This window comes from Lytechinus variegatus, chromosome 18, assembly GCF_018143015.1.
Source record: "Lytechinus variegatus isolate NC3 chromosome 18, Lvar_3.0, whole genome shotgun sequence".
NCBI classification, from domain to species: domain Eukaryota; kingdom Metazoa; phylum Echinodermata; class Echinoidea; order Temnopleuroida; family Toxopneustidae; genus Lytechinus; species Lytechinus variegatus.
In genome coordinates, this window is record NC_054757.1 from 15586912 (window position 1) to 15602964 (window position 16053).

Consider the following 16053-nt stretch of genomic DNA (forward strand, 5'->3'; position numbering starts at 1 on the left):
ATGACATACATCTACATGTCAGCACCTGAATTTCTATTGCTTATACTGAGGTGTGACAATGTCTATAAAGTTTAAGTTTGAAATGCCAAGTGTGGAATCTTATGAAATGTTAGTTGTGTAGTTAAAGTCAGTGTGTTTTTGTTCAGGAAGAGCGAGGATGAAATAAAAATGGTCATGCCACATGAGGATTGGTATACATGTATGTGAATATATCAAAAATAATACATGTAATAATAATAATTATTATTATTATGATGATTATGTGACTATTAATGCTCTGTTCCCATTGGAGACACTTGTCAGTGTAATGGGTGAAATGCATAAAAAAGTTGCAATTGCTGGTAGGCAGTTGCTTCAAGCACAAGCAATAGCTAGCCAAGCAAAGGATCATGCTGCAGCAATTGCTTTACCCTTTGCAATGTTTGAACCCTTTTCTTGCCTATAGAAAGCAATTGCTAGTGGTTTGAACAATTAATAGCGACATCAAGCTGGTGCAAGAAACGACTCACATAAGGCAGGACTCTAACGCATAGGTGTGGCAGTGCAAATTACTACTTCTCTCCTATAAAATCTTTTTCCTCAGACCAATAAATAAATTCATATATTTGGCATTTGCTTTGCGCTTATTAGGAAAACATGTACATGTAGGCTACAGTCCAACTTCGGGTTCTCTCTCAGGTGTATAAACATAATTTAAAAAGACGTGAAGGCCCTGATCAAGCTGCTCTGATGGAGCTTGAAACAACTTGGGTATTTATAAATGCACAAGCAAAATGTTTGCTTTATGCATAAGCTTTTAAGCAATAGCTTAATCGTCAAGAGAATGCTAGCAGTCAGCATTTGCTTGAACTTACTAGCAAAAGCATTTTCTCAATTTAATGCATCCGGAATCAAGCAAATTAAGCATAGCATAAACTACTTTTTATGCATCTGACCCCGGCCTTACTTCATGAATACCATTTGAAGTCAGTCTACTGGATCTGTAAACTTATCTCTTTGTGCATTGAGCCATAAACCCTCTGTGTGCTGCATCATTTTTAGCAGTGAACTCTTCCTACGTGGTATTATTCCCTCTTTAATATAGAGGGCTAGGTCTATAACTTTTGTCTAAATACATTAAAAGGAAATAATCAGCAGCAAAATTGATGATGATAGGCTATTACATAGCGCAGGTTCCGCCTCTGCTTGGCGCTCACGGCGCTCGCTCAAAAATAAGAAATATCTTTCAAGTTTCAATGTCTTTACAAGCATAGAATCATTGTTCAGTTCAAATACATAAATAAATAAATTTATTGCATGACTAATGTAATCCGGGACTGTACCGTAATAAAGCACGGTATATCATTTTCATAAGCACTCTCTTCTTACATTTCCTATAAAACTACAATTTCCTATTTTGTTTCTCATGTCAGGGGCATGATTTGGGATATTCATATGGGCAGTTCATTACACAAGCTATATATTGATATTACTCTCATGATAATCAGATCAAAGTATATTTCATAAATGTTAAAGCACCTATTTCACTTTTAGGTGTCATGATTTCACTTTTAGGTGTCATGAGTCATAGCCCCTAAGCACGAACTTGACCTTGGCATTGTTTGTGAAGAGGGATTTATTGATTTTTTTTCTCCTCTTTTTTTTTCAATGAACTTCCTGGGTCTAATGAAGATTGTATAGATTTTTATTTAGCTTGTATTGAACGTATGATAACTCTCCCTTCATTGTGGTTTTGAAAGAGAATGTTAAAAATAAGACATAGCTTAGCGGACAAAGGGGAATCAATACTGACAATAGGGAAATATGTGAGAACAAAACGCATCTACAGGTGTGCACTGATACGTATGAAGCACACAAAGAGTAATATAAAATTGGCCTGTGTTTCATTCTTCTCTTGTGCATTAAAGGTATCACAAACAATTGCATGTTCAGTCATGGATGTTGGTGAAGAGCATTATCATATGTTCACAGATCTATGATTGCGTCCCCCAAATACAAAAGATAATTCTCTACTCTGACGCCCATTATACATCAGTTTGGGTTTTTTGACAAAGTATAATGCATTTTTGAAAATATCATGCATATTGCATTTAACCAGTCCATTTCCATGCATGCTATTTACACAACATTAGCCTGAATTTATTTAAAGAGTTTTAAATCTTGAGTATGAAACCATAATTTATGCGGATTTCATGATCATTCATAATTCAGCATGTAAAATAACAAGTCCAATTATAAATGGCTGCATACTTGTGTCAAACGGTTCTAAGATCATGCATGTTTTGGTTAAAGCAAGTATAATAAACCCACTGATCATGTACATGTAAATTAATTTACCCAAACAATTGCCTCATCAGTAAGTGAAAACAAGTCTCGTCTTCACCTCTGGTGGGTGAGACACAAACATACTATAATTTGGTAGCTGTTTATTTACATGTACATGCCAATAGAAATCAAATACTTAGTATTCTACCAACTTTCTTATCTTTACTGGATTTTCCTCATAACCTTCACCGATAATTTCTATAATTTTTTGTGGTATCTTTAAAACAAACTTGTCAGGGTGAGCTTCCCCTTTAATATAATCTTTAATGAAATGGAATAGTGACACACAAAGTTATTTTTTGGGGGGTTACTAAAAATAAAGATAGACTTTAAGCACATCCTGGTTAACATGAAAAGTGTGTGAGATCGTTAATACAGATAACAAATTAATATATTCCAGGTCATCCCTCACATACTGATGTGTCATTACAATGTAATGTAAAAAGACATTGTAATGATCTATATTTGCCAAAATACCAATACGTTTTTTCTTGTTCCATTATTAATTACAGAGGACCTATGATTTGGAATAATTTAAAATCAGAACAGATATCTTGCCAGTCAATGTCTCAGTTTAAAAAACACTACAGATCATTTTCTATCCATCATTCAATAGACTTTTTGTTACCTGTTTGCCCTTTGTATTTTTTAATACTTTATTTGAATGTCTTTTGGGGACTAGCCTTGATAGGCCTTCAACCTTTGTTGGTCCCTGCATCTGATTTGTCATGCTCTTCATTTGTTATAGATTGTGATCTTTTGAATTGTATTTTGCGTTTTTTATCCAATATGCCTCTTTATAGTATTTTCAAATATTGTTTTATCATATTACATGTATGTTTTTATATTGGATGCAAATAAAATGCTGTATGGGCCAATCAATCTCGTGCAAAATGCTCAATAAGTATAGGCCTATCTGTGACATACTGGCAGGGTCTGCAGCCATGTCAGACTTGGACAAGCAAGATATTATATTAATCAATAAATATTAATCTTTATCACATAGTGGAGTGAGATTCATCAGGGGATGGTTAATAGACAAGCTGACCATTGTATGAGCGACTGCAGGGTGGGCGTATTCAATCAATGGACGAAATTTCTATGAGACGGCTCAAAGTATAAAGTCGCTAGAGCCATCTTTGCACAATTATGCGAGTCATTGAACTACATTGTACCTGCGTGTTCACCGATAATACTTCTCCTTAAATATCTTTCACAGATAAGGTAAGTATATAAACCTCAATGTAAATAATAAATGTACTCATATTTAATCAATAGAAGAGTTATGGAGAGACAAGCAACAGGCATTTTGGTAAATTTTCATTGTGCTGTGTGTTCACCATCAAGCCTACAGGACAATTAAATATACAGGTGGTACTATAGGCATAATACAAGCTTACGTCAATATCTATGTCAATCTGCGCATCAAATTTCGTATGAAGAACAATTCATATTGGAGATCTATGTTCCTAGAAAGATTATTATCTTAATAATACTGCATATATATATATATATATATATATATATATATATATATATATATATATATATATATATATATATATATATATATATATATATATATATATATGTTCATTGAACTCAAAGGCTATGCAGTTTTGGGCACATTATATATCCACCCAAAATTTCATGATTATGATTGTGTGCCTAGGTTGGTGTTCAGATCTGCAACTTGACCAATGATCATAGGATTTTACCACAAAAACCCCATTTTCTTACAAAAAAAAAAATCTTATACTGATATGTATTATAACTACAGACATAAGATATAGAGTCATGTTGCTGGGTTTCAATTTTTCATCTTTAATTTACACCATCTTTAGGAACTGAGTATGTAAAAGAAAACAGGATTTATATTAAATCTATTACGTGATAGGTAACATAACTCTGAATAAGTTTCAAGTGATTAAAAAGGAATTGACAAAGAGAAAGCATAAGGTTACAGAGCATTGATGAATCTGGTCATGAGTATTTTACAAAGTATTAAAGGTTAAACATTTGAATTGTAGATTTAAAAAAATTGAACACCAACTATTTCTGTCATTTTACTGAATGAAATATCTAATGGATGTTGTTCTTAACTACGTCTCACCATTTAATTTCCATTCTTTAAAGATTACTTTGTAGTTATTGAAAGCAGTGCATGTAGTAACTTAAATGTACATGTAATGTCATCAGGCAATTTATCAAAAGTCCACGTCCCTCATTTCAGCGGGACTCCTAAAATATGCCTAAAACAAGAAGAAGGAAGGAAGGAAGGAAGAAAGAAAGAAAGTTCAGTCAGTCCGAGTCCGGGTCCGACCTTCCAAGTCAGCACATGTGCAAATATAGTACATAATCAATCATAAACAAATTTCTCATTCAAAATATCTGTGCTATCAAAAATATTATATCTATATACAAATAATGCACAAAATAATTAGGGCGTAAGAATGTAGTTGAGTTTTGTTTTAAAATTACAAGCAGTTTATTAAGGAAGTCCTTAGAAACATACGAAGATGGCGATTTCACTTACTTCTCAGCACGCTTCCTCTTCTATTGGCAATAATTCCCAAAACATTTAATACATAATTCAGTGATTGCATAATCTATGTGCATGCATGCTCATTACGTCAAACCTCATTAGGGAGGTGACCGCACTATAGCTCAGGGCTTTGCTGCTGTCGTATATCCCAATAACAAAATCCTCGTTGGAGGAACCATTTCGATCCCAAGCACTATCAAAACTGAATCGCCCGATAATCCCTCTTATGTAACATTTCTCTTCCGCAGGCAAGCCCAAGGGAGAACATAAACAACAGCTGATATTACGTAATAGCAGCTCTGCCTGTAGTGGGCCTTTCAGAAATAAATTATTGTATTTGATATTTAATCAAGTTTTCAACATGACGAAAACCTCCATTTGAGAACACTATACCCCAGTTTTTCTCGATCAATTCTCTTCTCCAAGTACGACAAACCCTAAGTATCAAAACACCTGTTTCTTGACCTCGGTCCGAAGATAACACAACAGCCCGAGCATGGTCCCGGCAAAGCATGCCGCCATTTTTTATTCACTTACTTTCCTTATTTCGAGGTCGATTTTCTTCGTTCGAAATTGAAAATGGACAAACATTGAATTTTTTAATACAATATGCCTTTGAAAATGTGATTAAATATTGAATACAATAATTTCATTCTGAAGGTCCTACTACAGGCAGAGAAGTATCCTTTCTTTATCATTTCGTCCCTGACTCAACGCTCATAATCTGGCCTGTGGTGAGACGGTAGGGATTACCTGGCCAAGCGGGGTTGATCAGGCAGGTGTTTCCTCAAGCTGTTAGTAAGTTAAGAGCGACTGGTGATCCTGTCTTACGGTAAATGGTACACACCATTGGCGATGATCACCAGTCACTCCTAAAGTCGCTCTTAACTTACAAACAGCTTTATGAAACGGCCCCAGGGCTTGGAAATGATCTAGAACACAAATTGGGGTCTAAAACCGCAGTTTGCAATCTGAACTGTGGTCTTTCTCCAAACGGGGTTTGACGTAATGAGAGGCATATTGTATTTTGAAATCCAATTTTAATATGTTTTCAGTTTTGAACGAAGAAAATCGGCCACAAAATAAGGAACTATTAAAGAGAAATAAAAATGACTGCATGCAATGCTGACCTTGCTCGAATTGCAGCGGTTTAGATTTTTTCGGATCCATCGAGGTCGTCAAGAAACACATGTTTAGATACTTGAATAACTGGCCCTGGGTGATTTAGCTTTTCCATGGTTCGTAACAGGGATTGGCCTTCTCCAACGATGGTTTTGCCTCATATGCTAGCCCCTCTTCCTACGTGGTCTTCTGCGTCTAGGCAAGAGGTTTTTTTCAACGGATATTCACGCAGCTCGATCAGACTGCAAAAATAGGCAGCCATTGTGTGTGTGTGTACTATCACACCTAGTGTACTGCAAATACGGCCATTGCATAGACATTGGACTGCTAGTAATTAAGTACTCCATGAGTCAAGATTGAAGATTGAAGATTTGGTTTCCAATGGCCTTAACAATAAATATACACAAGATTAAAAGTACAATATATCATAACAATATTGAAAACTTTACATGTACAAAATAAATTATTAATAACTGTCAGCAATTACAAGGGTTTACGACAGCAGCAAAGCCCTGAGCTAGTTGGCCGCCTCTGCAACGAGTGTTTGATGTAATGATAAGATTTTGCCAGGAGGAGGATTCAGCCACAAGATGATTAGGATGAATCTGCCCTATTTGCTCATTAATGGTCTGACTGAACACTCCCCTCCCAATCCTTGTATATGCAGAATATATTCATCATTAAATTGATGATTGATTTGACTATGCTAAAATATTCGTGAGTGATGTTTGATAATATTGTCCAAATTTTTTGGAAATTTCAGAGAATTTTGGAGCAATATAGCACCAAAATTATCCAGTCTTGTCACATTTTATTGGCCTGTAATGTTATAATCCTAGTGAATGCAGGGCATGACTGTATTGTTTACTTTGTTTGAGACTTTTAGTTACTCCACTTCAGAATTGCTTCCAAATGCACAGCTGGGAGAATTCGATTCACATGTATTTTTCTGCTTTGTTTTAAAAAAGGATTTTATTTGTTGTGCAGTAAAACAACTGGCAGACTGCGACAGGCCAATAGCCTATGTGCTTTTATACACCACATATTTGCAACAAGGCAGTCATTAATCATTACAAGGTAAATTCAGTGATGGAGTTCATGCAATTTTTACATTTTGAATGCATTTTCTAAGATGAGAATTCAATAGATTTTTTAATTTAATTTGAAATGAAAACTAATACCTTTTTATTATGTTTATTACAAATACAGAATCAGGACCAAAAGATGGAGATCAAGAAGCATCAGGTCAAGATTTATATTGCACTCAGCTTTCTTGTATGTATAAAGAGTAGGCCTATGAGTGCCTCAACAGAAGTCGCAATTCGAGAGTGCCCCCAGTATCAAAAACTAAAACCGAAAGACTTTTGTGTACTGGACGCCCCTCAGTATGAAAATGACTTAAAAGTGGGAGACAATTTAAAGCTAGAGTGGCAATTCCGTTCTCCAATGAACTTGAGCGAGACGAAAGTCTCTATCTCAAACGAGGAACATATGATTATAAATGGAACAAGAGTCGCAACCATCTTGGAAAACCACAATAACTGGAGAGCAGAATGGAAATGTACAGAAAAAAATAGTTACTTTATATGTAACTATACTGTTACTGTACATCGTGCAGAATATTCAGACGAGATTGTGGCCCAGGTGAAGATCAATCTTCTTGGAGTACATGTAATACTTAAATCAGCCTTCTTTCACATTCGTGTACAACCTGAGAGCCCAACAAGTACAGTTCAAAGTACTGAAGTGAATACACCAGTACAACCTGAAAATCCATCTGAGCTATTGACTAGTACCACCACTACACTTCCACTCACTAGTACCACCAGTGCACATCCTAAACCCACAATCGTCAATGTACCAAGTGGACCATCAAACAGGGCAGTAATTGCGATTGTGATAGTTTCAGCTATTGTCCTGGCTGGTTTGATACTGAGAAAACAGATTCGCCGTGTCATATGTAAGAGCTGCAACTGGCATCCCGAAAGCCAAAGGACTGGTAAGAGCATCACAATTTTTCTGATGTTTCAAATACATTTACGATATGATAATCATGACAACAGAAATATCTAATGCAAAAGTGTCTGGTCATGGCAGGAAATAATATCCAGATCATCAGAATAGATTTACATCATTTCATTTCTTTAAGAAAAAAAATCTACTTGAACATATTTGTTCCCCTCTTCATCAATAACACCTCATTTTGATCTGAATATTATGGATTAAATAAATGATAGTCATCATATAATTTTGCACCATTTTTACACCAGCACATGCAGTCATTTTTATTCTCTTTAATAGTTTCCTTATTTCTGCATGGGTTGATTTTCTTCATTCAAAATTGAGAACGAATTGACATTGAATTTCAAAATACAACATACCGAATGGCCTACTACAGGCAGAGCTGCTCTTACATAATATCACAGTTGTTGTTTATTGTCTCTGGATCAACACTTAGGCTTGCCTGCGGAGGTGAAATTTAACATAAGAGAAATTAAATTGGTCATGCAGGCAAGGTTTTCATTAGTGGGGTATTAAATCATCCGCAAGTTCAGGTCCTCAACTGTGAACATACATGTAATGAACCGTTCTTCACTTGCCAAAGTGTAGAAACAATACATGTAGGTATAAAGTTTTATTCCCTGGTGCTTATATAATTTGCAATGATAATTTATATTGCATTCTAAATTCTTGTGTTTAGATTGAGTTAATGGCATTATTATGTGCATGCAATTAAGAAATTATCTCCAAATTTTATGTATGTGTGTAAGTGTTTTTCTTTTTGAATGTATCATTACTTCAAACCCTCGTTGCAGAGGCGACCACACGACCTTAGGGCCTTGCTGCAGTCCTATACCCCGATAACAAAATCGTCGTTGGAGGAACCATTTCATTCCCAAGCGCTATCAACCCTGTATCGCCCGATAATCCCTTTTATGTAAAATGTTTCCTTTGCAGGCAAAGCCCGATGGGTAGATCAACAAAAGCTGATATATTATGTAAGAGCAGCTCTGCCTGTAGTAGGCCTTTTGGAATTAGATATTGTATTTGATATTTAATCAACTTTTCAAAGGCATACTGTATTTTGAAATCTAATGTTATTCTGTTTTCAATTTTGAACGAAGAAAATCGGCCCCAAAATAAGGAAACTATTAAAGAGAAAAAAATGACTGGATGCGATGGCGAGCAAGTTTCCTTGAATCAGCGCGTTGCCTATCTGTACATGTAATTGCGTTTTAGTTTGTTGTTCGAGACTCATCAAGGTCAAGAAATATGTGTTCAGATATAACTGACCCGGATGATTAGGTTTCCATGGTTCGTAACAGGGTTTGCCTTCTACGACGATGGTTTTTGCCCCATAAATAATTATAATTCATTACTTTAGATGTTTTATGATACTTTCTGATATAATGTTTAAATTCGATTTAAATATATCAATTATCAATCTTTGTAATATGAAATGTGTAATTGTAAACCATTTCCTTCTGTACATAATCCAACCTTGTAAAATTTACAATAAGGTTGCAATAAAAGATTGAATTCCTGAAGTGCTTAAACTTGTTGGTCTTAAAGTCGCTCTTAACTTTAGAAAGGCTTTAAGAAACAGCCCCCTGTATTTATAAATGTACAGTGGAATGTATTCATTCTGAAGGAATCCCCCAATGTTGTAAATTTACTAGACTTCCAAATTAATCACATTCACATAATCACATAAAAGAGATTGTTGTCAGATAAAATAAGGTTGCCAATATTGCTTTACTTTTAAAAGACGGATTTTTCTTAGCCATTTTTTTTTTCCATTTTGAGGTTTAACAACCCAGGGGCCCATTGCAGTTCAGCTGTAATAAAAAAATCAACTTGATTTTCAACCAATGAAGCTCGCAAATTACTAGGTCTTGCGATTGACTTCTTAAGAAGCGTTAAAATACAACTCTTTCTGCAACAGACCCCAGGGATCTTGGTTATACTCCAGGATCGTGTCAAAAATTTTCAAAATGGTACAAAATTAAATAATTTACAAAGTTGCTAAATCTCACAAAATTTATACACTTTGAGAATTAATTATGCTAATTTACGCACGGAATAAGAATTTGTTTTTTAAAGGTCATGTCCACCCCAGAAAAATGTTGATTTGAATAAATAGAAAAAAATAAAACGAGCATAACGCTTAAAATTTCATCAAAATCAGACGTAAAAAAAGATAGTTATTCCTATCTAAAACTTGCATACAGTGTAATATAAAAACATAGCAGACGACATCAGTACAAACCTCGCGATCATCGTATGACTCATAGCGTGCATAGTGCAGAATGTTCCATAGCAGCTTTATGGGGGAAATCGCATTACAGAGGGATAAAATGAATACACAAATGATGTTCAGCATTGAATCGCAATATTTTGTGTCAATTTCATGAATTACAGTTGATTTGAACATTGAAAACATCATTTTAAAGTGTTAAAGTGAAAGGCACAAACACATGTAGGAAAAAAGACTTTGCCATGTATGCAGTGGTAAAGCTTGCATGCACCCCTCGTATGATGGGCCTGTCACAATATTCAGAGACATATCCAACTTTCAAAGCATAAAATTGATTTGTGGTGGCAAAAATAATGGTATCTGATATCATTTACATCTAGTTCGAACTGAAAATGTATATATATTTATACATTCCTCATAAAATGTTCAGCAAAGCAATGGAAAATGCTGGAAAACCTTCTACTTTGACTCGAATAACACACAGACGTATACAAAAGCTCAGACCAGCCCTATATGTTGACTACGTTTCGCATGCTCTTCGCACATCACTATCACAAAGAAAATCTCCTCTGATTTGATGAAAAAGGGGCAACATTTTCTTATTAACAAATCCTCATGGTTCTTTCATGAGGATTTGCCTTACAATGTGCCCTTTACAGGGGGCGCGGAACGGCTTTCAAAGTGGGGGGGCTGAGCCAAAAGTGGGGGGGCTGAGCCAAAAGTGGGGGGGGGCTGACCATGCTAAAAATCACAATCATATGGCCAATTTTACGTTTTTGTACACGGTTTTGGAAAAAAGGTGGGGCGACTGAAGCCCCCCCCCCAGCCCTCCCAGTTCCGCGGCCCCTGCTTTATTATAATCTGAATGGAAATTCTTGATATCATCATCTGCCCATGTGATGAATATAATCCACCCGCGTACAATAAAAATGTCCCCCAAACCCATTATCCCAATACATATTCCTGACTTCGATAGTTTTTGGTGGTTTAATGTCATAAAGTGCCACATTTCCCACCTATTGAATGTAAATAAAATTATAATCATCTGATAGAAGAAGTTGTTAACATCCATTTCAGGGGGACAGAAACTCTTAATTCAATTCTTGTCCTTGTTACACATTTGTTTGTGAAAAAAGGGTATGATGCAAGGAAATTCTGCATGTTATAAGGGTGCGCGCGTGCAGCGAGGACCTTCTGTCCGCTAGTTTTCCATATGCATTTTAAGATTTTGCTTATTTTTCACAAAATGGTGATATGCATGGTTCAGAGACATGCAAATCAGACAGTCAATGATGTCCTTCTCTCACTATTTATTTTGTTTTTCATTGTTCGAATTATACAATATTTCATTAGTGTTACATATTTGAAAATAAGGATCAACTTGACTGAACCATATTAACTATTACTATAAGCAATGCTAATTCCACAGTTTCAGGGAGAAATCAATTGTTGTTTCACTTGACAATGGGAGAAAATTTTAGTACTTCATATTTCATATAAAAAAAGTAATAGCAAGTGAATGACATCATCAGACCCCTTATTTGCATACCGACCAGGATGTGCATATCAATGTTTTGTGAAATTAAGCAAAACTTCAAAATATCATAACTTATTTCACACCGAATTTGACGAATTTTTCAGTGTTAGGCTTGTTAGATTTTTCTCTTTTTGTTCAAATCAATTTCTTGTTAGGGTGGACTTCTTCTTTAACTACTAATTTTTTGTTCAGAGGCTTTTTGTAGGATTCTGATAGTTTGAACAGTAAAATATTGGTATACAAAATTTCTATCCCTTTGGTGTTTTGTTTTCACTTTAATTTTTTTTCATTATTTAATGGCATTGTTGACGATACTATTTTTCAAAATAAAATACAACATGAAATAAATTGACTACAATTAATTAAATAAAAATAATGATGCAGTTATTAATTCTGGCTACAAACAGAATTTGCATTTGATTTGCACAAGAAATCAAAAGTTTTAAAGCAATTTTGGTTTGGCACACACTTACATAATGTTGTAACAACCTACCCAGGTATCACAAACTCACCCTAAAATGCTGTGCAAGGCTTTGAAAAAAGAAAGATGGGGCAACCCCCCCCCCTACTACTACACATTCATCACAAAAACATTGCGGTGGGCCATTATCCCCCTCTCTTAAGATAAGAATTGAAATTTAAGCTAGAGTAATATCCTTGGCAAATATGTTTTAAACCTTCCCTTTTAGCTGTAGACTCTTTTAACCTCTTTTTTAACATGGCCTACGTGTTAAATGAAATAGCACTTAATTACACTCATGCCAAATATTCTTTGCAACAGAGGACCGTCTTGCATCTGAAGGTGTAAACAAGATTGTGATAAATGAACCAACTGAACGGCTTCAGCGACAACTTAGATCATCTTCCACTGCAATAACCAATCAAGGTACAAGTACATCTACAAAATAAATCTAAAGTACATGTGATTTGTCTCAAAGGGGTACAGGTAGCTAAAAAGAGAAACATCCACATATTTCCTAGTTATTATGCACCATGCAAACATATTTATTTCTTTTGGGAAAGGATTACTTGTCAACCCATAGGAAAAGATCACCTAGTATTAATGTACAACTACCACAATGCTTATCTATTACTATTGACTAAAACAAATCAGAAACTACATGTGCATGTCAGGTTCAATAGATTTGATTACTTAATACCTTGATAACATGTATCTCCTTTATCAGTCACCTATGATGCATCAACACAAGCAATCCGGATTGGAACCACAGACCCTATTGAACCACTCGACCAACAACTGACACCAGTCAACCAATCTGTTCTTCCTGCTACAGGTATAACTCATGTTTGAATTCTAATTCCACAGTTTCAGGGAGAAATCAATTGTTGTTTCACTTGACAATGGGAGAAAACTTTAATACTTCATATTTCATATAAAAAAGTAATAGCAAGTGAATGACATCATCAGACCCCCTTATTTGCATACCGACCAGGATGTGCATATCAATGTTTTGTGAAATTAAGCAAAACTTCAAAATATCATAATTTATTTCACACCGAATTTGATGAATTTTTCAGTGTTATGCTTGTTAGATTTTTCTCTTTTTGTTCAAATCAATTTCTTGTTAGGGTGGACTTCTTCTTTAACTACTAATTTTTTGTTCAGAGTCTTTTTGTAGGATTCTGATAGTTTGAAGAGTAAAATATTGGTATACAAAATTTCTATCCCTTTGGTGTTTTGTTTTCACTTTAATTTTTTTTTCATTATTTAATGGCATTGTTGACGATACTATTTTTCAAAATAAAATACAACATGAAATAAATTGACTACAATTAATTAAATAAAAATAATGATGCAGTTATTAATTCTGGCTACAAACAGAATTTGCATTTGATTTGCACAAGAAATCAAAAGTTTTAAAGCAATTTTGGTTTGGCACACACTTACATAATGTTGTAACAACCTACCCAGGTATCACAAACTCACCCTAAAATGCTGTGCAAGGCTTTGAAAAAAGAAAGATGGGGCAACCCCCCCCCCCCCCCTACTACTACACATTCATCACAAAAACATTGCGGTGGGCCATTATCCCCCTCTCTTAAGATAAGAATTGAAATTTAAGCTAGAGTAATATTTCCACTATTAAACTGTCATATATCCTTGGCAGATATGTTTTAAACCTTCCCTTTTAGCTGTAGACTCTTTTAACCTCTTTTTTAACATGGCCTACGTGTTAAATGAAATAGCACTTAATTACACTCATGCCAAATATTCTTTGCAACAGAGGACCGTCTTGCATCTGAAGGTGTAAACGAAATTGTGAAAAATGAACCAACTGAACGGCTTCAGCGACAACTTAGATCATCTTCCACTGCAATAACCAATCAAGGTACAAGTACATCTACAAAATAAATCTAAAGTACATGTGATTTGTCTCAAAGGGGTACAGGTAGCTAAAAAGAGAAACATCCACATATTTCCTAGTTATTATGCACCATGCAAACATATTTATTTCTTTTGGGAAAGGATTACTTGTCAACCCATAGGAAAAGATCACCTAGTATTAATGTACAACTACCACAATGCTTATCTATTACTATTGACTAAAACAAATCAGAAACTACATGTGCATGTCAGGTTCAATAGATTTGATTACTTAATACCTTGATAACATGTATCTCCTTTATCAGTCATCTATGATGCATCAACACAAGCAATCCGGATTGGAACCACAGACCCTATTGAACCACTCGACCAACAACTGACACCAGTCAACCAATCTGTTCTTCCTCCTACAGGTATAACTCGTATTTGAACTACATACTATTTTAACTGACCAATTATGCTACTTCATAAACATCAATTTCAATTCATATCATTCACAATTAAAAACAATTACAAGGTAAAAAAATACATAAAATGGAATGTGGAGACAGTTTAGAAGAACATTGAAGTCTTATGAAACACTGCCATAAATGATACAATTAAAACCATGCAATATACAAGAACAAATGAAAAGAGAGTATATTTCAAATGAGTAACTAGATGATACATATGAAATAAATTGAGCGATAAACAGACATAGCATTAAAAGACACATGAAAATGAGCCTGATAATGCATGTAGTTTTGTTACAATAGTTTCTGATAGTTCTTTTCAAAAACATTTTATGAAGGACTTGATTTAATTTCTTCTTACAGAGCATTTCAAATTTTTGGTCCTTTATTAAACAAAACTGAATTTATGCCAACATTTATTTTGAAAAGAGGTAAATAAGAATTCAACTGCATGGTTTCAAATGTCATATGTTATTTCAGAAATCAGAGTGCATTTATGCATGAGACATATTAAAATCATATAACTTGAATGGAAATAACAGATAAAAATACCCTCTTTACTAACTACCTTCAGTACTACCATGCATCTCATACCCTTATTTCACCTATTTTTTAATACATGTTTTGACAGTTATTTCAAAGAGTACCCGTATTGGTGCACAATAACTACATAGGTGCTATACTTGCAAGCTTTGAACTATGACAATGGCATTTATTCCTACTTACCATATCAAAAGTGAAGAATTCATGACTTTTATAATGAAACTGCATTTGATTATTTTCACACTTTGAAACATTTACCTATATGTGTCAACAGATCAGACTAGGATTCTGACCAGAGACCCTAATGAGCCATTCAGCCAACAGGTAACATCATGCGCCACTGAAGGAATCGATCAACCTGTTCAAGGTAGAACCCATGCCAATTCAACTAAATTATTGCATTTATTTGTATTTACTTTATAGAAATTTAGGATAAAATGAAACTTTTCTTTAGTTGTCTCAGAATGAAAAAAAAAAAGAAAGGATAGATGGACAATTGACCTAAGAACATAATGCTTCTTGCATCCACTTACAGTGGGCGGTGGCATAAAAAAAACACAACAGCTCCAAAATATGTGAACATGAGATAAAACAAGATAAAAGTTGAGTTACTCGATGTGTTTCTGGAACAAATATATATTACAAGAATATATTACTGCCATTTACTGGAACAGTATTTCTATGAAATTTTACCAATGTATGGAAAAATAAGGTAACTTAATTTGATACGATTTTATAGCCTGTGCACAAAAAAAAGAATCAGTCCCAATCTAGATCTGGTCAGTTGTGTTAATCAAGAAATGAAGCACAAATTATTGGGCCAGCCCAGTAGAGAGCACTCAGTCTGGTTGTCTTCCAGTGTAATATATAACAAGATATAGTATTGGATATATGGGGAGGCTTCAATGGCTTGTATTTAATTTT

The 16053-nt window shown here is 34.6% G+C and overlaps 1 protein-coding gene across 3 annotated transcripts; it reads left to right on the forward strand.

Moving 5' to 3' along the window:
- Window positions 1-2012: 2012 nt before the first annotated feature.
- On the forward strand, window positions 2013-15588 carry LOC121431562. Of its 3 annotated transcripts, XM_041629079.1 has the most exons (7): window positions 2013-3549; window positions 7202-7991; window positions 12569-12673; window positions 12975-13082; window positions 14034-14138; window positions 14440-14547; window positions 15404-15588. In XM_041629079.1, the coding sequence occupies exons 2-7, from the start codon at window positions 7217-7219 to the stop codon at window positions 15550-15552; spliced, it is 1350 nt and encodes a 449-aa protein (XP_041485013.1). In that variant the 5' UTR covers window positions 2013-3549; window positions 7202-7216; the 3' UTR covers window positions 15553-15588. The 3 variants fall into 3 exon arrangements, with proteins under 3 accessions (XP_041485013.1, XP_041485014.1, XP_041485015.1); XM_041629080.1 differs by lacking the exon at window positions 12569-12673; XM_041629081.1 differs by lacking the exons at window positions 12569-12673; window positions 12975-13082.
- The last annotated feature ends 465 nt before the right edge of the window (window positions 15589-16053 follow it).